This window comes from Cryptomeria japonica, chromosome 10, assembly GCF_030272615.1.
Source record: "Cryptomeria japonica chromosome 10, Sugi_1.0, whole genome shotgun sequence".
In the NCBI taxonomy this organism is placed as follows: domain Eukaryota; kingdom Viridiplantae; phylum Streptophyta; class Pinopsida; order Cupressales; family Cupressaceae; genus Cryptomeria; species Cryptomeria japonica.
Window position 1 is genome coordinate 239,671,027 of NC_081414.1, and position 21,427 is coordinate 239,692,453.

A 21,427-nucleotide genomic window follows, 5' to 3' on the forward strand; every position below is an offset into this window, starting at 1 on the left:
GAAGAGCCCCATCAGACAAAGATCGTGGCTTGGAAGGAGAAAGGAGGGGGGGGGGGGGAGGAAATCATCCTCATTTGCAACACCGTCTTCCCCATCCTCTGCAACTCCTTCGCAAGAAACCCTACCCGTTCCTGCTCTCCCGCTCTCGCTCTCCATCCTGTTCTTTATTCTCAATGATGTTCTAATCATGTGATAGGTAACTGACTAGTTAAGGTCTACAAAGTGCTTTGTTTTGAGCGAATCTTGTTAAAGATCCCAAGTCATGTTAGGAGCTATACCTAGTTAAAGGTAACCTCAGTGGAGGATTTAAAATCCAAGCTAATGGATCACCTTGTTAGAGGATTTGTACATTGAAGCTTGTTAGAGCTTGCCCGGTTAGGGGATTTAACTGTTGTAGTGATTAGAAGACAACAAATGGCATGATCTAGAAATAGCACATTCTGCTTGTATAGATCATTTTCTGCTCACTGAATATTGTATCACCGACATACTCTGTATCTCCTTTAGTAATTCGCATCAACTCTAACTCATAACATCACTTGTATCTTGCATATCTAAATAACTCATCATAGTGCCTTTTTATAGACATTAGATTTCATGTCGGCTTCAAGAACCTCAACACAATTTCCTAGGTTAAGTGTATTTGGACAATCTTCCATAACACGTCACAGATCACTGCCAAAAATGTCGGTTGATGGTAACACATCACAACCGGTGATAACTCATCACACAATCACTAAAACTGGTTAGAACACCGATACCGGTTTAGTGTTCACCATATCAAACTCATATATCGATTGTCTCCATGTGCCTCCTTGTCGTTCTTTGTTGCATCTCAAAAATGGTAACAATGGAATTGACCAAAACCAATTATCTTTCTTGCGTATACCGGTTGACAACATATACCGGTTTAGACACCTTCATATCGGTTGGACTGATACCGGTTCGCAATACATAGTCTTAGGAGTAGTACCGGTTTGACTTAACTAAGATGACTATGACAATATGAACATATGTGTGTGTATATATGTGCCATCAATGACAACACATAAAGTCATCCAATACAGAAATCATCATCATGCCAACATACAACTCCCTTTCTTGTTTCAAACTCTAAGTCTTTCAAGCAAGCATCCAAACACTCTAGCAAATCAATTCAAATGTAATCAAGCATATTCGAGGAGCATTCAAGAATTTAAGTTTTCTACAACAATGATGATCAATTGCATGCAATAGAAAACTTGAAAGCATGCAATAACATAAAAGGGTTTCATATTATATGACTTCACTTCATCACAACAAGCCTTGGGTGAGATTCCATAAAAGGGTTTCATATTTGAGGTAATATCTTATCAGTTCAACATTTCATTACTTGTTTAGTATTTGTCCTTGTGAGGAAACACACTCAAATCTCAACACTAGCCATTATGGAAGTGGAAACACTAACACGAGGTTTGAATTAGGCAAGCCCCTAAATTATACAATACTTTTCCCCATTTTCATATGTGTATATTCGGCAGCGAGAAAGTTACAAAAGTGTAAAGTACATAGTGGCAGATTGTGATAAACTTGAATGAATGAAAAGCCTTAGACTAAGAAATCTAGTGCCCTTCTCCTACAATTTTGAGATGATTTTTTGGGAGACAGTGGTATAAACCCAAACAATCACATAAATATGATCATTTGACAAAGATTTAAACACCTCCATACTAGGGTGACCAACACCCTTGTCTAGTACAACCTACTTCAAAATTTAGATTCAATTTCCTCTCTATCTTTATTCTAGATCCTTTTTTTTGTTGAATTAGAGGTTAAAAATTTATTCATCTTAAATGAAGATTACATAGCAAAAAGAGCCAAGAACAACCCACAAACAACCAAAAGAATCCTAAAGAGAAACCTTGAACAAGAAACTAGTTACATGTTCCTATCCTCCATAACTAACTCTTTCAAATATTAAGAACACTCAGGAGACAAGAGTTCCTAGTCACCAACATTCCACCTCTAAATATGCTTAGAACCCCTAGATCTGCCTTACTATTTTAGTTTATAATATGTATCTTTTATTTATTGTTAATTATAATAACTTTGTCATCATTAGCCTAGATCACATACATACATTTCACAATCTCATTTTTTTTTGCAACAAATGAACATAAACTAAGCGCTTAACTCTTTTATTAGGAGTATAGCTAGGCCTATTCATATTCCAATGTTATGAAAGCAATCGAGATCTTATTTTTGCTTTGATTGGCTTAGGATTGAATCATTTCTCAACATTTCAATATCCATGAAAATTGTGTTCAATAAATTAGATATTTTGTTGTTAGTATGCCTAAACTTAAGGGATCGATGGTTACTATTTGAAGACTACTATTTGAACTTTTTCATGATAAATATGACTCTATTGTACATAAAGATTAATAAAAATCTCTGCATTATTCCAGACAAATTATTGTTTGTTGACTAGTGTTGAATAGCTAAAAGATGTGAGAAGAGGTTGTGCTAGCAAGAAAGGGCACACTCAATAGGTCAATAAATTCTTGAGTTCCTTCTTTGATTATTACTATTTATTATTGTCCTTATTAGATTACAATGTTTTAATTTAAGCAAGTGCATTTATTTAATTATCTTTAATAAAATTTGGTTTGTTCCCAAATTTTAACTTACAAGGCTCTTCAAACTAGATGCTTTATTTGTGACAATTGTATTTGTATTTAAACTCCTAAACTAAGTACTTGTTGCCCTCAACATAAAATTGCCACAACACTTGTCAGTATCTTGAGATTTGAAATTGAGTCATCTAACAACTATAATGTTTACTTTATTAATTAAATTATATTTTGATCATCTCTCAACTAGGTTACCTCGTCCATTAAGTTTTGTTTCAATTGGTCAATTTACTTGCATTGCATTTTAGCTTTGATAAAGATTTACGCGAAATTATACCTCTCATAGCCCATTATATAACTTGTGTATGGGTCCAAAAATGATCTCAATGACTCATGTCATATCAAACGACCTCTTATATCTCACCAACATCCAATTGTTATAGCAAACTTTCTATAAAGCAAGTATAAGGTCAAGAAATATGTCACTACGTGGTCCAAATGTTGTGTATGTGACATCTTGATTTGCAAACAAAAAGTGGTAGCTCTATATATGACATCTTAATATGATTTCAAGTATATTAGTTTTGTAGAGGTTAATAAGAGAGGGAATCGTGGGTAGGTAGAATTAAGTGGGAGATTAGGTTTAGGATTTGTGCGTTTAAGTCATTGAAAGTGAAAATTATATTCAAGTGGACCTTTAGTTGATAATAATACAAGAGCTAAAACCAATAAATGTGAGACTATGAACTTCTAATCATAATTTAAGCAATAAAATCTGTGACATGATTTTGAAAGGCATTAACTTTATATAAAAAATAATATGATGATAATAAAGATAAAATGAAATGATAAATTGTAGATTTAATACACAATTATGGACAGTCTTCTTACTACCTTAAAATTGAAAAAAACTTTTTGACATTTATGATAAACCTAATATTTTAAATAATAACGTACAAAAGCGTATAAATTTTTCTTACAAAAATGGATGAAACGAATTCCTAATCAATTATAATTTATTTATTTTTTAAAGTGACGGTTAGATAAATTTGTTTTAATGCATGTCTCGCGCGGTGTCTATCATCAAATAGGTAAATACTATAATTGTTTAATTTAAAAAAACAAAAAGTGACTGTTGAGCAATTTGTTTAAATGGATGTCTGGCGAGAAGATTTTTTTGCAGAAACACTGTCATACCAGAGGAGCTGCAACCGTTTTAGGTGAGTACCATGCTCAACTACAGAGATTTAATATACTAATTTTAGCTCAGACAGGTCTAAAAGATTCAGCGACTTATAATGATTGGAGTGCTTTCGTGGTTTTAAGTCTTCCTGGATAGTAATCAAATCTATTTTAATCGGAGGATTTAGATTATAATATCAGGAAGAAAGAGCATTTAATACCTAATTTTCACGACATTTGGTTGCAATACTAGTAATTTTGGTTGCAGGAAGTGTTTTGTGTAATTATGTTTGGGATTTGAGAGAAAAATGCAGCGTGTTTGATGGGATGCTGTCCTTTTAAATATTTCCTGGAGTATTACAATTTCCTTAATATGCTTTCTGTCTGCCTACTGTTTTTTGTGATTGGAAATATCTTAACTCTCTTGTTCTCAAGTTTGTTGCAAGCATGAAACATCATTCAATCATTCTCTTTCTTTTGTAGTTAATGATCATGAGTCGATTCGATGGTCAAGATCTTGGGCTTCAGTTGAGGAGGTACAAGTTTCAATCTGGAGGGGTCAAAATACGTGGGTTCAAATCTAAGTTTACAAATGGTAACCCAAGTAGCGGCTTAGCGCAATGCATTCTAAGCATTCGAATGAATTTTATTTTGCTTTTTTGGCTTCTGAGGTTTATGGCTTCAACGCTAGCTCATGCTTATTAGGATATACCAGAGTTGAAGACTTATGCAAAGACCATTTCCAACAGGGGATAAACACAGGTTACTTGAGGGCATTTGATCCTGTGGTCCTTGGAAACGGTAGAAGGCCAGCAGACTCATCTCCGCGTACCTGGCAAGAAGGGTTTCTTTTAGATTGTTGCTTATATGCTTTCCTGGACAGGTACATTTTCTTTTCCATCCTGAAAATAACAACGATATCACTCATTAAAGAATGTGGGGTTAGGATTCATAAATTGAGTCATGCCCACTCGATAAGAATCTATATACTCTTCGCAAATTTTGTTTAAAAGCTTGAATCTCAGATTACTTTCCAAATGATAAGCATATGATCCCACGTTCCACTCTTGCAATGGCCTCTTACATACGACAACAGAAAAATTTTAGCCTCCTAATATGTGGATTATTGTCAATGGATGATACCTCAAGATGTCCAACTTGTATACAAGAGTCCTTTCTACCAAGGTTCATCCCAATTGCGTCCAAATCCCTAGTGGGCAAGGGCACTTGTAGATACAAGGCGCTTACATGCCTTTTCAACATGTGCAGGGTTAAGGATGTGCAGCATTTTTGAATCAATAAAATTCCCAACAATGAATCTAGTTCTAAACGAAGGCATAGTATTCACGGAATTCTTCTCCAGAAACTTTCTTATTGCGCGGAATCAGATATGTTTGGACGTATCCTATGAGAATTAGGAATCCAGTATACCCTAGGACGAGCCTTGACCTGAGGGTCAACAGCATAAATGGAAACCCTCATCGTATCGTGGGGAATTAACCTGATACATATCATATTCATAATGGTATTTACCAATTTGGGAAAAAGCATAACCAATGAACTCGACAGATATTTCCAGCGGCTTTGCATTTTATTTATACAAGAAAGAGTAACGTCTGGATAAAATTTAATTCCCAAATTCAGTAACAACCAGGGTGACAAAAATAAAATTGAGCTCGGTCAAGATCTAAAGGTGTTTGTCATTTTTCCCCAAAGACTAGTCCATTAATTCAGACTGGTGGCCTATGTTGTGTAAGTGCGTGATGGCTTAAGGTTGCTTGATCTTGTGAAACACCAAATAATCTCCAGTCTACATTTGCAATCAAATCTAGTAGAGGCTTTTCATACATCGGCATTGAATCTAAAGGGACTTATAACTGCATAAACTAGATATTTGTGATTGCTACATGGTAAAGATGAAGGTAACTTTTTTGTCTAGCTAGTGGTCAGGTTAGTTGTCAATGAGCTATTCAAAACTTTTGATAAGATGGATTAATGTCACTTCTAAGTTATAAAAACAGTTGTCATTTTTATTTTTCATATCTATAACTGAATTCTCTTTTAATTAGCCTTAACAATCCCTTTGAGTTTTGTGATCGTTGTCTCTCATGAGTGGTAGAGAGAAATAATTAATGCTTCTCTCAAGTGGAGATCCAACATCATGTAGATGCAGGTGGTTCCCCTCATTACTACACATTTTTATCTATGTTCCACTACGATTCAGGGATGGGGGCAGTGGGATGCCTTTTGGGATGGGAGTTCTGATGGGCATTTTCCTGGGGACGGCAGGGGCTGTCAGTATATGGATAGATAGATAAACTCAAATTTTTACGAGTTTAGCTGCACGTGACATTGAAATTCAAGTTTAGACATTTGTATAATGTATCAAATTTTATATTCAATGTGACATGTTCATTGATTAAAAAAATAAAATTCTGATTTCATTGTTCAATGTTTTCGTTACAATAAAAGGCCTGAAGGCTACAAAATTATAATTGACTCAATGACAAAATGCACAAAATAGGCATAGCTATAAGATTATAAATATCAACTATGCCTCATTTGGGCTATCAATATCCAAAAGGTCCTCTGATTGTGAGTAACTTTGTATATCAAGTTTTGACTTATCTGATAAGATCTTTCAAGCAATCTCTGCTGCATCTCCTCCTCATCAATCTGTCTAAGACTCTAATATCTTTAGGATCGACATCCCAATGTGTGGTTGGAGTTTCTCAATACTTAGGAGTCTGTTGATTAGGGTTGTATAATGGTTGTGGGCCCCCAAAACCTCTTTTTTTCTAAAAAAATGAAGTATTCTTTTAATTAAAAAGTATGCAGACCAGCTGGGGGATGTTCCTGGTTGGCCTGGGGATGACCAGACATCCCCCATCCTTGGTTTCCCCAGTGACAAGGGATGGCAGTGGGACATCCTTTATCATCCCACTGTCCCAGGGATGCTTGGGGGAATGAGGATGTGAGTTTTGGGGGGATGTGTCCCTCTGTTACCCTATTATATATCAGTATACTATGGGGCTTTGTTTTTCATGTCTAATGAAATTTTGATTTGAAGCAAAGTAATGAACATTTTCATCGGGTTCTAATTTGAAACTAATAGAATTTTCTGGCATAAACATGTCCAGTCAAGTTTCTTTTCAATACTTTGAGAGCAAATATACTAAATCTTACGCAGGAAAAAGATTAATTCTAAATGTTATGGTTAACTGTAAAGCTTATTTTTCTTTTCGACCTAAGTGATATGTTTTAAAGCTTTTTCTTCTTTTCCTATTGTATTTTGATATTATAAGTACTGATGTTTATGGTAATTGGCTGTGAATGGAACAGGCTATAGGAAAGTATCAAAAAGAAGGAAGATGGATCTGAGAGAATTTTTAGGATGGTCTAATGGGGAGCTAATGAGATCAGATGCAAAACCCTGCTCAACAATGATGCGACAAACTGCTGGCATCTTCAGTGTTGGTGGAGCTCTGGCATTTTGGACTCTTGCTAGGGTATACTATGGTATGCAGTATTTTTCTCCCAGTTATCTGTTTGTACATAATTATGCTTGTGTGTGAGATAAAAATTCTTTTACTCATGTCCAAAGTAAAAAACACCTGTTGGACTCATAAAAAATATTGGAATCTACTAATAAGAATTACTTGACTCAATGAAGAAAGTGCACATCACATTCACTGCCTGCAAAAGCCCTGAAACTAGGTAATATACTTATTCGTAGATGATTTCATTTCTTTCCTTTTCTTCCTCTTATTGTGTCCATGACAAGAGCTTCCTCTTCTTGATATTCTTCTTTTTAACAATGATGCAGTCTGATTCTGTGTTTGACTCCTTTTCATTTAGTGATCATACACTGCACAATTGGACAGGTTTGGTTCCTTGCACTTTATTTCCCCTTACCACAAATTTGTCACACTATTTCCTTCCCTTTCAGAGAACTTTATCTTATCTGAACCTTAGTGATAATTTATCTTCAACTGTTTCAACAGCTTTTGTTTAGATTTGCTCCTCATATAGACCCACTGTTTAATTTTTGTGCTTATTTCCCACATCACAGCTCTGAATATTCATTGATATATTTAATTATTCAATTTTGTCAATTAATTATCTATGCACCTATTTTGTGTAATTTGTATATTCAATTTTGTGATATATATTAGCTAGTTGTGAACTTAAGCGTGCTTTCCATCATTGGAGGATTCTTGTTGGCTTGACTGTTCTCAACTATCTTTAAATTATAGTCATCTCTCTAAAAAACTGATTTATGGCTCACAATAAGTTTTTCTAGTCTTTTGGAAAAAAATGATTTCTTTTTTTTCATTTAAAATAACCAGAAGTTACAGTTAACAAACCAAAGATTTCCAGAGACCACTGCCATAATGAGGGAAAGAAGAGAAAATGTTGGGATTGGCCAGAATCTGAAAGAAAATACCAGACCAAAAACCATTAGCAAACAAAGCCAAATGAATAATGTCAAAGGGCTAAGTAAAATGTACAAGCTGGATGAGGTAGAGAAGTTGGATACAACAACTGATTCACCCTCAAAGATTAGACACTTGTGAGTACACTTGACAAGTGTGTGAGTAAGTGGCTAATGTACATGCAATAGGTGTCTCACCAAGTGAGTACACATGTCTCAACTAGATTAAGTGAAACAAATGACTAAAATGCCTAAATCAACTTAAGCTTGTGTGTGAATAGGTCAATCTAGAAAGTGTTAATAACTAACTAGTTAGGTAATGACACTATTTACACTAACAGAAAAGACCCAAATGATATTAGTACAATCCTGACTCCAAGAAGACCCCATAGACAAGAGGATCTTTTTAAACCTAGAGAACCCAAAATACCAAGAAAGACAAAAAGACCAGCCAAGAGATCCAATGAGAAAATTCTATAAAGAATACTGAAGGCCAGAGCTGTTCAGCAAGACATCAACCACAAAAGTATTATGGGTGGTCATTCTTAATAAGCTGAAGAAGTTAGGCAGCCTTCTTCCCATGGATCAAAGAGTCCCAGTCTAAAGCATCCCAGAGGTAATTCTCTTCAGTTCTCCAGTTAGCCAAAAAATTCGCCACTGCTTTCCATTCCTGAGCAATATATACAAAGGGTATGACCTTGAACATGGTGACAAGATGAAGGATTTCTTCAGATAGGTTTATAGCTGGCAAGTGGCAAGAGGAGTTGTGGGCCTTGTCCCCGTTCAAAAGAGTTATTATAATTAAAGAGTCAGTTTCACAGATAATTTTCTTCAGTTTTTTCTCAGAAGCTTTTTTCAGAGCAATACAAATGTTTCTAGCTTCCATGTAGTTGTTGCTATCAGTTCCCATTGCCATAGAGAAAAAGGAAGCGAACAGAGCCATCCTCATCCCATGCAATCTCTCCAAGGCTGGTTACATCCTCTTTGTGTATGTTTATTTTGTTAAATTCCACAGGAGAAGGGGACTGGGAATCGGACCTGTTCACGGCTTTAGAGCATCTCATAGTTGATACATTTTGATGCAAAGGTTGAACAACAGAGTACAGACCAAGAATCTTCCAGACTGTTGGGTCAGAGGTTGACCTTTGCTCAATAAAATTACCCTTTGCAGCAGTGATTTCTTGCAGAGGAACCAGGATTTTTCGCCATGTATGAGAACAAAGACCTTGGTGTCCTTGGAAAATCCATTGGTTTCATTGAAGCAATAGTTTCCAAAACAAAGAAATCAGACTCAGCTTCCAAGCACCTTGAAGAACACTAGCATTGGAAGGAGGCTGACCCATGTTGACCCAAAAATCAGATAAGGAGGTAGCATGAATAACCTGCCAATCCCATATTTGCCACTATTGCCACCAGATACCAAGAGCAAAGGGACATTGGAAGAAAAAGTGAGCCGCTGATTTCTCATCATTATTACAAAGCACACATTTTGAAGGTCCCTGAAAGTATTTCTTTAGTATATTGTCCTAGGTGAGACTTTTTCTATTACATTTAGGCAAACAAAACTTGTTCCAAACTTCGTTCCACCAACAGAAATCTCTGTTATTGCTGTTATTCATTTCAAGGTTCTTGTAACCTTGAGCTACTGTGTAAGTTCCTTTAGGATCATTATCCCAGCCAAGAACATCATCCACTTCTAGAGAGCAACATAGTTGATCCATGAGGATAGAGTAATGTATCATGATCTTTTGTAGATCCTTGCCAAAACCAATCATTGATATTTTTGCAGCTGGGAATTGGGTTCTACTCTCATCTGAAGTATCTTGAAAGTGGACAACCTGAAGGATAGGCTGCATGAATTCTTCTCAAGCACAATGCGCAAGATTTAGGGAGACTGTGCCGAGATGGGAGAAGTTTTTCTCCAAGTGTGAAAAGGATACTGCCATACTAGAATTCAAATTGGAGATCGTGCCAAGTGTGTCTGTAGGAGAGCTCGAGGTTGTCGTGACTAGATTCATCGCATTTGCCATCAGGGAAAGAGATAATGGGCTCCTATTTTGGACAAGAATCTATTAAATGCATGATGGAGTAATGGGTCATTTATGGCATGGTGGGTGCTTCGATGGATTATTGGGTCATTTAATGCAAGATGGATGCCAAATTTAGGAGTGATGGGCTATTAATTGCACATAGGCGTGATTCCTTATTTATGACCATGCCCACTACTTGGCGCCACATATGGTCATTCTTGGTCAAAACCTAATTAGGGTTTTGCATGGGCAAATCTTAGCCATTGATTTTATTGTAATCTAGGTCGTTCATTTTCATTATGGGGCCTATAAAAGGGGTTCACCCCTTCATTTGTAAAGGAGGGAGAATTTGTAAATAATTGTTGCCTTAAGCTGTCAAGATAATAAGATCGATTCATTGATTTTGGTGATTACTTGAGTTATTTTGAAGTTGCATGGTTTCTCTTCCTCACTTGATTAGATTTGTTTTCAAGTACTTAGATGAATGAGATGGATAGCATTGTTTCATGGTGGAATCATATGCTCATACCTTTTGTGAGTAGATGATTTCTACTTGTAGTGCAAGGTTGGACAGAGCCTTTTGAATGTGTATGTTTAACTTCAATCATCGAATGAATATTGTTCGTCTTGATGGTATTCATCGGCGATATGAAAATCTTATGTACAACCTTTGAAGATTACATCTCTCTTTGCGTAGTTGTCTAATGTTGGCGAAACAAAGTGTTTCGTCTTGATGGTATTCATTGGTGATATGAAAATCTTATGCACAACCTTTGAAGATTGCACCTTGCTTTGTGTAGTTGTCTAATGGTGGCGAAACAAAGTGTGGTCGATTTCTTTTGAGCTTTTGTTATCTTTTGAGTTCCTTAGATTAGATTAGAATCTCTCTAAACCCTTTCCTATTTACTTTCTGCATCTTATTGAGAAAAGTTCCAAAAAGAACTTATCATTGCCAAACTATTCCCAAAATTTTCTTGAAATGCAAATTCGTTCAACGTCCTTTTCACTACATGTAAGTCATGTTGTGATGTTTTCACACATCGCCCCATTGCAAATGGGGACCCCTACTTTTTAGGCCCTCTCAGCCTTTTGGCTTTTGTTTGTTGGGTCTTTTTGCGTCAGTGTCGTTAGTCTCCTTGTTTTGTGAATATTTGGGATTCAATTGGATCAGGTCTGCAGCTCATTTGAGCAAATTTGGCTAAGTTTGGAGAATGTTTTGGTTGTTTTAGGGTTTTATCCTTCAGACCTAGATTTTAGGGTTTTTGAAAAACTGAATGTAGTGTTTGAATCAGGACCCTTTAAGGAATTAGCACGTGAAATTTGAGCGAATTCTGAGCAACATTCTATTTTTAGAAAGTTCCTATTTTTTAGGGGTTTCATTGCCTCTCGAATTGGTCTAATTTCATAAAAAATCAAACTTACTATTTTAGTAATTTCTATTTTTAGTAAGTCCTTTGTGTCTTGTTTTACCCTAATGTTGCCATTTTGAAATAGTTTCTATTTTTGGAAAGTCTATTTGTGGCAGGTCCTTTGCAGGCAGACACTGAAGACCAGATGTTCATGATCATTTCTAAATCCAGAGAGTTGGAAAAGCAGGCTAAAGTGATCAAAATTTGGTTGTGTGGGTTCACCTTCCAGGAATGGAAAGCATCGTGAAATCACCTAAGTTTGGAAGATCACCTCAATTCCTAAAGTGGCATCTGGAAACATTCAAATTGGCAAGGTCAGTTCATCATGGAGAATGAAGAAAATTGAAAATCCCTTGACATGTGACATTTAGCGCCCAAGTCAAGGAGTCTGGTGCCAAATCCATGGTGACATGGAAATTGTGAAATCTTGAAATTCCTCCTTCGGGTGAAATTAGTGCCCTAGATAGTCAGGTGGGCGCCAAAGTGAGGTAGGCATGAAAAGGGCTAAAAACCTCAAAATCCTTCTCTAAGGCAAAATAGCGCTCATGCCAGAAGGAGAGTGCTATAATCACAGTGCCATGGAAAAGAGTGCAAAGTCAAATTTCCTTGACTAAGGCAAAATAGCGCCCAAGGCCTCATCATGATGCTAAATCAAGGTGGTAGTGGAAAATGTGAAAGATGTAAGAATCCTTGACCAAGTGGAAAATGCGCCCAAGTCAGAGCAAGGGCGCCAAAAATAGGTTTGCCATGGAGAGTGCAATAGGATGGAATTCCTCCTTCGTGACGATTCAACGCCCTAAGCATGGAATGAGTACTTAAAATGGTTGAGGCATGGAAAACTTGAAAATAATGAAATTCCACCACCAAGTGCTTCTAGCGCCCAAGGACGAGGGGAAGGTGTTAAATCAAGGTCTCCATGGAGGATCAAAAATCTCAAATTTCTTGCCTAGGTTGAAATAGCGCCAAAGGTGATCGGCCAGGGAAAATTCCAAACATTCAAAATTCCATCACCCAAGCAATTCAACGCCAAGGCAGGGAGAAGGATGCCAAAGTGAGGTGGCCTTGGAAAGTGTAAAAGCCTTGGATTCCCTCACCAAGAGGAATTAGCGCCCAGGACAAGGAGAAAGTGTTGAAATGGTTGAGGCATGGAGAATTCAAGGAAAAAATCAAATTCCTTCAAGCAAATTCCATGTTCAAGGCTGAAAGTTTTTCCAAGGCAAAGAGCAAATTGAAGGTCAGGAATGGTAAGAAAAGCAAAAATTTCCCCTTGGAAAAGATTTTTTAAAATCCATTTTTAGACACCAAATTTCATCCAAATGTCAAAATTTTTAAAGATTTGGATTCGTGGGAGAATTCTCTCCCTCCTGGACCTAAAACCCTAATTTGTGGAAAATCCCTAAAAAATAGGAGATGGTGAAAATTGATGGAAAATCTTCTTCAAGACATGGAAAGTTCAAAAGCTTCAAGAAAATTCTTCTTGGATTAAGTTTTCTCTCTCTTGGGAGTTTTCTCTCTCCAGGGGTGTCTCGCCAAGTGGTAGCTGAGTCAACGCATGCTGAGTCAAAGGAGCATCTTTTTGCATGCAACCGTTGCATGAAGGCATAATGGCGTATTCATTATTGGAATATTTGACCATGGTGGCGGCTAATTCATTGCATGGCTGCCACCGTACTTAATGCAGTGGTGGAGCATCTTTTGCATGTAATTGCTATTCGGAGATGATGGAGCGTTTATTACATGTTGGGCGAATCTGAGAGGAAATGGTGCATTTGATACACAAATGGATGCCATTTTGGGCACGTGAAACTAATTGTATATGGGCATGATGAGCCATTAATTGTTGATTCCCACCTTGTTGCATCATGAGTGGAGAATCTTTTGGGGGAAAACCCTAATTAGGGTTCTACGTGTAGCCAAGGCTTGAAGCCTATATAAAGGGGTGACCCCTCATTTGTAAAGGGAGGGAGATTTTTATGAAATTGTTGCAATAAGTTTTTGAGATAATAACAATGATGCATTGTTCTTTGATGGTGTTTACTTAAGTTATTTTTCAAAACTTGCATGGTTTCACCTTCCTCACTTAGAGTAGAAGTAGAATAGTGCTTTGATTTCAATGGAGAATGTAATGGTGTTTGATGAATTTCCATGGTTCATACTTTTTGCATCTTGCTGATTGTAAGTTGCAATGTAAAGTTAGCTTGAACCCCCAAATTTGTGCTAAGTTCGATTGTGAATAGTTGTTTGGATTGCGTCATGTTGGGTATTCAAATGCACTTTCTCAATGTGAAAATCTTTCAACATCCAAAGAAGATTGCACCGGTTCTTGCGAAGTTGTAGTTAATCTTGGCAAAGCAAGGCTTGTATTATTTGTAATTTGTCCACTAAAGCATCATCTATTGATATCACTGCCCTTAGGAGTAGATCTAAATCCTTCTAACCCTTTCCCCTTTAATTTCAGTTCATTTCAGTTTAGTTATGTTAATTTTAGATCAGACTGTTAAATATAGATAGCAATAACAGAGAACCAAAACAATGAACACAAGGAACACCAAAATACCCTGGGAAAACCTCCCTCTTGGAGATGAAAAACCCAACAATTAATCTCTCATCTTCATTAGACAAATCAGTACGAGTCTTTACAAATCTGCTTCAACACTTGAAGCACTCATAACAGCAAGGAATGCACAACAGTATAAAGTATCCAAGCTAGGGCATGCATAGCAATGTAAGGACTTATCTGCAATATACTTGAATGCTGATCAAGAACACCATTTGCAGATCAAGAACACTATTTGCAGATCAAGAGAAGATATTCGCTGCCTCAAGGAAGTTCGCGGCCCTTTGAATGAGGTTCGTTGGCCTTAGAATGAAGTTCGCTGTCCTTGGAAAGTAGTTCACAATCCTTGTAAAGTAGTTCGCTATGCATAGAAGATGATTCATTGACCTTAAGATATGATTCGCTGCTGATAAGGATATAGGCGCTGATGAATGATGTATTCGCTGATTACTGCTGAAGGAGATCGCTGTGTGAATGATTGCGTGATATGCATGATGGATGCTTTGTATATATATATGTGTGTGTGTCTTAGCCTTCCAATAGACCCCAGGTCGGCTTTCAAGGAGAGCAATTTAATTACAACATAATATTTTAAGTTTGGCACCCAATATAGGGTCAGCCCCACACGTTACAAGTTACATTGTATTTATTGCATATAAGGTGTGACTAAGGCCAACGACCAATTAGTCACATACATGTGCTAGGTCGGCCCTAGAAGAAACCTTTTGAAGATCAACACTCTCTCTTAGCTAGGGAGGAGACCTTTTGAAGATCTGAGTCACATAGTGACAACCACCATGGCTACTCCCAGAGGGTGGGTCCATCATGGCTACACCCATGGATGGAAAACAAATGAACACAAGTGCCCATCATGCAATCGTGATGTCGTCATCACAACATGACGTTCACCATAGCTACTCCCAGAGGGTGAATAAGCACAAGTGCTAGATCATGGAATTTCTCCCATGACATCCACCATACCTACTCGCAAAGGGTGGAATGAGGGCTTTCACCTCAAACTTCTCTCGCAAAGAAGAATGCATTATAATACATCTCAAGAAATCACTGATGCTGAGACTCCCTCTCAGCAAGCGCTTCATTTTCCACTACTCTAAGCTTGTCTCGAAAATGTGCAAACTTCACTTTGGCAAGGGGCTTGGTGAGGATGTCAGCTGTCTGCTCCTCAGTGCAAATGTATCTCAACTGAACAACATTCCTCTGTACCATATCTCTGATGAAGTGGTACTGAATCTCAACATGTTTTGATCTGTCATGGAACATAGGATTAATCGAAAGCTTCACACAACTTTGGTTATCACAATGAATAGTAGTAGGCTCCAACGATTGACCAAACAATCTTGCAAGGAGCTTCCGAAGCCACACTGCTTCGCGAGTTGCCACACATGTTGCAATTTATTCTGCTTTTGCGGTGCTCAATGCTACTGAAGACTGCTTCCTGCTGCACCAGGAAATCATAGGAGAACCCAAACTGAAGCAACAACCAGAGGTGCTCTTCCGATTGGTAACACTTCCTACCCTATCAGAATTAGAATAGCCTTCTAAACTCAGGTTCACACCGAAAGGGTATTTCAAGCCATATCCAAATGTGCCATGCAAGTATCTCAAGATATGCTTGGCTGCAACTAGATGTATTTGTCTCGGTTTACATATGAATTGACTAAGTGCACTCACAACATAGCAAATATCCGGTCTAGTGTTAACTAGATACATCAAAGATCCAATCAACTGTCTATAAATAGTAGGATTCACAAGATCTGAACTAGCTGTAGCTTCCCTCAATTTCTTCAAGTTAGTTTCCATTGGAGTAGGCATCGACTTGCAATCTAACATTCCAAACCTCTTCAAAATATCAATGGTGTATTTCCCTTGACTTAGGATAATCTCGTTAGGCCTCTGCCATACTTCCAACCCTAAAAAGAAGTGCATGGGTCCTAAGTCTTTCATCTCAAATTCTGAAGTCAATTCCTTCTTGCACTTGTGGATGAGATGATCTTCCCCTGTAACAAATAGGTTATCAACATATAGCACCAAGATCAACATGTCACCATTGAATACCTTGAAGTAAAGGTTCGGATCAACATCATTCTCGCAGAAGCCCAAACTTGTTAAGTATCTATCAATTCTTTCACACCATGCACGAGGCGTCTGCTTAAGGCCATATAGGGCTTTCTTCAATTTGCATACATGAGACTCTTTCCCATGAACCACGAAACCCTCAGGTTGCTCAATGTAGACCTCTTCCTCAATCACACCACTGAGAAAAGCTGTCTTCACATTCATCTGATGTAGCTTCCATCCCTTAGTTGCTGCAATGGCAATGATGGTCCTGATGGAAGTATATCGAGCAACTGGAGCAAATGTTTCTTCATAATCTATCCCTTCTTTCTGAGAGAAGCCACGAGCCACAAATCTAGCCTTGTATTTCTCAATACATCCATCAGTTGCATGCTTAATCTTGAATAGCCACTTGGAAGATACAACTGACTGTCCCTTAGGTCTTGGCACAATGTCCCAAACATCATTCTTGAGGATGGATTGATATTCTTTATTCATAGCATCTTTCCATACTTGCTGATTTGAGGCTTCCTCAACACTGGAGGGTTCAGTCTCAATAAGATTACACATTAATGCAACATAGCTAGAGAATTTTTGAGGTCTTTTACTTTCTCTGAATGTACCTCTAGGAGCCGCAAACTGTTCTGCCTCCTGCATAGTATTCCTTGCCCAAAGAGGTCTCTTCCAATTCACAACAATATCTCTAGGCCCATCAGTAGGATCCTTTTGTTGCTAAAGGTTTAGTAGACTCCCTCTAGATCTCAAGGGGATGATCAATGTCCATGTCTTGAGGATTCTCATGAACTTCATCTATCTCCATGCATGAACCTTTGGATTTGCTAAATGCAAGATCTTCCTCAAATATCTCTACTAACCTCAATATATTTCTATCCTAGAATGTAGATTCTATAGGCTTTGGAGGTTTCGCTGTAGCCCACAAATATTCCTCTTTTGCCAGAAGGTTCTAACTTGGTTCTCTTATCTTTGGGCACATGTACATATACTGGACACCCAAAGATCCTCAAGTGACTGATATTAGACTTGATCCTTGAAAAGGTTTCTTCTGGGGTTATGTCCTGCAAAATCCGATGAGGGCATCTATTCTGAATGTACACAACTGTTCTAGAGGCTTCCGTCCATAGGAAGGTCTGCAGATCTTGATCATGAATCATAGCTTTTGCAGCTTCAACAATAGATCTATTCTTTTTTTTTGCAACCCCATTTTGTTGTGGGTTGTAGGGAACACAAAACTCCCTCTTAATCCTTGCCTCAACAGAGAAATCATGAAAGCTACCCGAGGTGTATTCACCTCCATTGTGAAACCTTAAAACTTTAATTCTATTCCCAGATAAGTTTTCAGCTAAAGCCTTAAATTCTTTGAATCTACCTAGGACTTCATCCGATTCCTTAGACTTTAAGAAATAAATCCAAGTCTTCCTAGAGTAGTCATCTATGAAGATTACATAATACAAGAAACCACTTGGAGATGCAATAGACATGGGTCCACATAAATCAGAATGTACAAGAGCTAATTTTTCCTTGGACCTACTTTCACTTTTATGAGATCGACTCTTAGTGTTTTTACCCATAGCACAACCCTTACATGTATCATCATGAACGTGACTAAGTTTAGGCGTACCTTTAACCATCTTCTCCAAGGTTGGAAGAGCCCGAAAGTGTAGATGACCAAGTCTCCTATGCCACAGTTCGCTTGAGCTGGAAATGTTATGTAGAAGAACTTGAACTAGTTGAATGGAAAGCCTATACAGGTTGTCATACCGACTCCCAATCACACGAGCAAATTTAATGCTAGATTTCTTTAGCTATGCAAGAACTCTTCCCTCAGAGAATGCCACTTGATAACCTTTATTCTCCAAAGCTGAAATGGAGATAAGGTTCCTCCTAATTCCTGGTACAAACAAAATATCGCTGAGATGAAGAGAGATTCCAGAATCAAGGTTGAGGGAAGTGGCACCAAATCCCTTCACAGAATAGCATGCATCATCTCCAATAATCATTTGGAGATTAGTCTCCCTCTCCATTAAATTTGAAAGATGCCCCCGATAGACGGTGATGTGTCTAGAGGCACCACTGTCAATCAGCCAGGTATCACTATCTGTGGGAACATTGCTTGACAATGCTGAAATGGAGAGGAAGTCATTGGAGTTGTCTTCTGCTTCTTTCTGATTTGAGACTTCATTGAGGTTTGCTCCTTGTTGCTTTGGCCTTGACAAACAATCTCTTGCAAAGTGACCAAACTTGTCACATCTGAAGCACTGAATTTGGGATATATCTTTTTTTCTTCTTCCTTGAATCAGGAGCAGATTTAGATCTTTGATCTCTACGCCTCTTGAAGTTGCCTTTCTTCCAATTTCCTCCTTTCTTCTTGACGGACTGGGTAGCAAGAACATGAGAGTCTTCACCATGAGAGCTTTTGATGATTCCTCTTGCAGCTAGTCTTGATTCCTCTTGAATGCAATCAACACAGAGGCGGTCAAACTTGGGAAATTTGGATCTTCCACTCATGCCTTGGATAAATGGCTCCCAAGAGTGAGGAAGACCATTTAATGCAAACTGTAACAGCTCAACCTCTTCAAGGGCAAGAAGAACACGAACTTTCCAAGAAGTAAAGTTGAGAGCACCATCAAGTCTATCCTCTACCTTCAGTCCTGTAACCATCTTGCAAAAACTTAAACAACAAATTGAAAGTGAAGGATAATTGATAATCTGATTACTTTATAATGAACCTAAAGCTCTGATACCATGTTAATTTTAGCAATCAGATATAACAGGACTCAGAAATAAAGAGATGCAAGAACACATAACACAATTTACCCAGGGAAAACCTCCCTCTTGGAGGAAAATCCCAGCATTAATTCTCAGATCTTATTAAGCAATTATCAAGTGTATCTTTACAATGAGAAGTAATCAGCAAACTATGCACAGTAATGTATTGTTTGCAATTATGAACTTATCTGCAATACATAGGATGTTGCTGCCACAAGGAGAGTTGCAGTCACTGAGATGATGGTTGCTGATCCTAGGATGAGGTTCGCTGCCCAGAATAGTTGCTGTCACTTCAATGATGATCGCTGTCACTCAGATGATGTTTGCTGTCCCTCCAATGATGTTCTCTTTCCTTCCGATGAAGATCGCTGTGACTGGAAACCAGTTCGCTATCCTTAAGTTATTGTTTGCTGACTCAGTGAACAGTTTGCTGAATGAAGGAGATAATTCGCTGATTAAGGACAATTCGTTGTGTGTGAATGAATATGTTTAATGTCATACAATTAACTTGTTTATATACTTGACTTGAGGTGTCAAGTTAGCAAGTTGGCTTGTTTATATATTTTATATTTTACAATTAAACCGATCAATAGGTCCTGACTCATAATGAAGTTATTACATGTTACATTATGTTTGCTTAACCACCCAATTTGGGTCCTGCCTTATAACGCGTTACATTATGCTTATATGCCCAAATAGGGCCAGCCTTATATGAGTTTAAGTGTGTGAAATCAAACTTTAATTGCTTTTAGCAACATCAAAGTTTGATGATCTGGGCTAGCATAATCCGAGCTAGCTACTAATTTCAACACTTCCTCTTAGCTAGGGAGGATAACACCAAGTAACCATAACACGCCATTGACCTTCCATGACATCCATCTTGCATTGCCTGCAGAGGATGGATCCACCTTGCATTGCCCGCAGAGGGTGGAAGAGGTCTTACACCTCAGCCTTCTCCCAGAGAAGGACACAATGTCACCTTGCATTGCCCACAGAGGGTGACTCCACCTTGCATTGCTCGCAGAGGGTGGAATATGCAATTTGATTGCATCACTGAGATTGAGACTCCCTCTCAATCAAGGTTGCGTTCTCCACAACTCCAAGCCTCTCTCTGAAGTATTCAAACTTCACTCGAGCTAGAGGTTTGGTGAGAACATCTGCAATCTGCTCATCAGTGCTGACATATTTCAGCTGAATGGCACCTCTGTACCATATCACGAATATAGTGATAATGAGTTTCCACATGTTTTGACCTGTCATGAAACACTGGATTAACAGATATTTTAATACAACTTTGATTGTCACAATGAATAACTGTGGGTTCCCAAGGTTGGCCAAACAACCCAACAAGAAGCTTTCAAAGCCACACTGCTTCTCTCGATGCAACATTCGATGCAATATACTCAACTTCTGCAGTACTCAAGGCTACTGAGGACTGTTTTGTGCTGGCCCAGGAAATCACATCAGAACCTAAACTGAAGCAGATACCTGAAGTGCTCTTCCTATCGGTAACACTTCCTGCCCAATCAGAATCTGAGTAACCTTCCAAGGTAACGGTAGTGTTGATTGGATACTTTAGACCATAGCCAACAGTTCCATGCAAGTATCTTAGAATATGTTTGGCTGCAACAAAGTGAACATGCTTTGGCTTGTTCATAAATTGGCTGAGTGCACTCACTGCATAACAAATGTCTAGTCTAGTGTTAACCAGATACATCAATGATCCAATCAACTGCTTGTACTCAGAAGGCTTTGCTAAATCAGAGTTAGCTGCAGATAAACTCAATTTCTTCAAGTTAGTTTCCATGGAAGTAGACATAGATTTGCAATCCAACATTCGAAATCTTTTCAAAATATCAACAATATATTTGCCTTGACTTAGAATGATTTCATTAGGTCTTTGCCACACTTCTAACCCTAGAAAGTAATGCATTAGACCTAGATCCTTCATTTCAAATTCAGTAGCTAATTCTTTCTTACACCTAATGATGAGACTATCTTCGCCAGTTAGAAATAAATCATCCACATATAAAACCAAAATTAACACTTCACCATTAAATACTTTAAAGTAAAGGTTAGGATCAACATCATTCTTACAAAACCCTAAACTAACCAAGTACTTATCAATTCTTTCATACCAAGTTCGAGGAGCTTGCTTGAGGCCGTAAAGAGTTTTCTTTAATCTGCATACATGAGATTCTCTATTATGAGTCTCATATCCTTTTGGTTGCTCAATATAGACTTCTTCCTCAATGACACCGTTAGGGAAGGCAGTCTTTACATCCATCTGATGTAACTTCCAACCCTTAGCTGCAACAATGGCTATAATAGTTCTAATA

At 37.8% G+C, this 21,427-nt stretch overlaps 1 protein-coding gene across 4 annotated transcripts in view; it reads left to right on the forward strand.

Annotated features, from left to right (window-relative positions):
• The first annotated feature begins 3,707 nt into the window (after positions 1–3,707).
• The window catches only part of LOC131063848 (uncharacterized), a 71,117-nt gene continuing 53,397 nt past the window's right edge, over positions 3,708–21,427 (forward strand). The window contains exons 1-4 of one of the 4 annotated variants that reach the window (XM_057997803.2): positions 3,719–3,832; positions 4,278–4,389; positions 4,500–4,677; positions 7,137–7,313. In XM_057997803.2, the coding sequence (XP_057853786.2) occupies positions 4,662–4,677; positions 7,137–7,313 (193 nt within the window). In that variant the 5' untranslated portion in view covers positions 3,719–3,832; positions 4,278–4,389; positions 4,500–4,661. Of the gene's footprint in view, positions 3,833–4,277; positions 4,390–4,499; positions 4,678–7,136; positions 7,314–21,427 lie in introns of all 4 variants that reach the window. The other 3 variants (XM_057997804.2, XM_059213587.1, XM_057997802.2) reach the window with 3 other exon arrangements.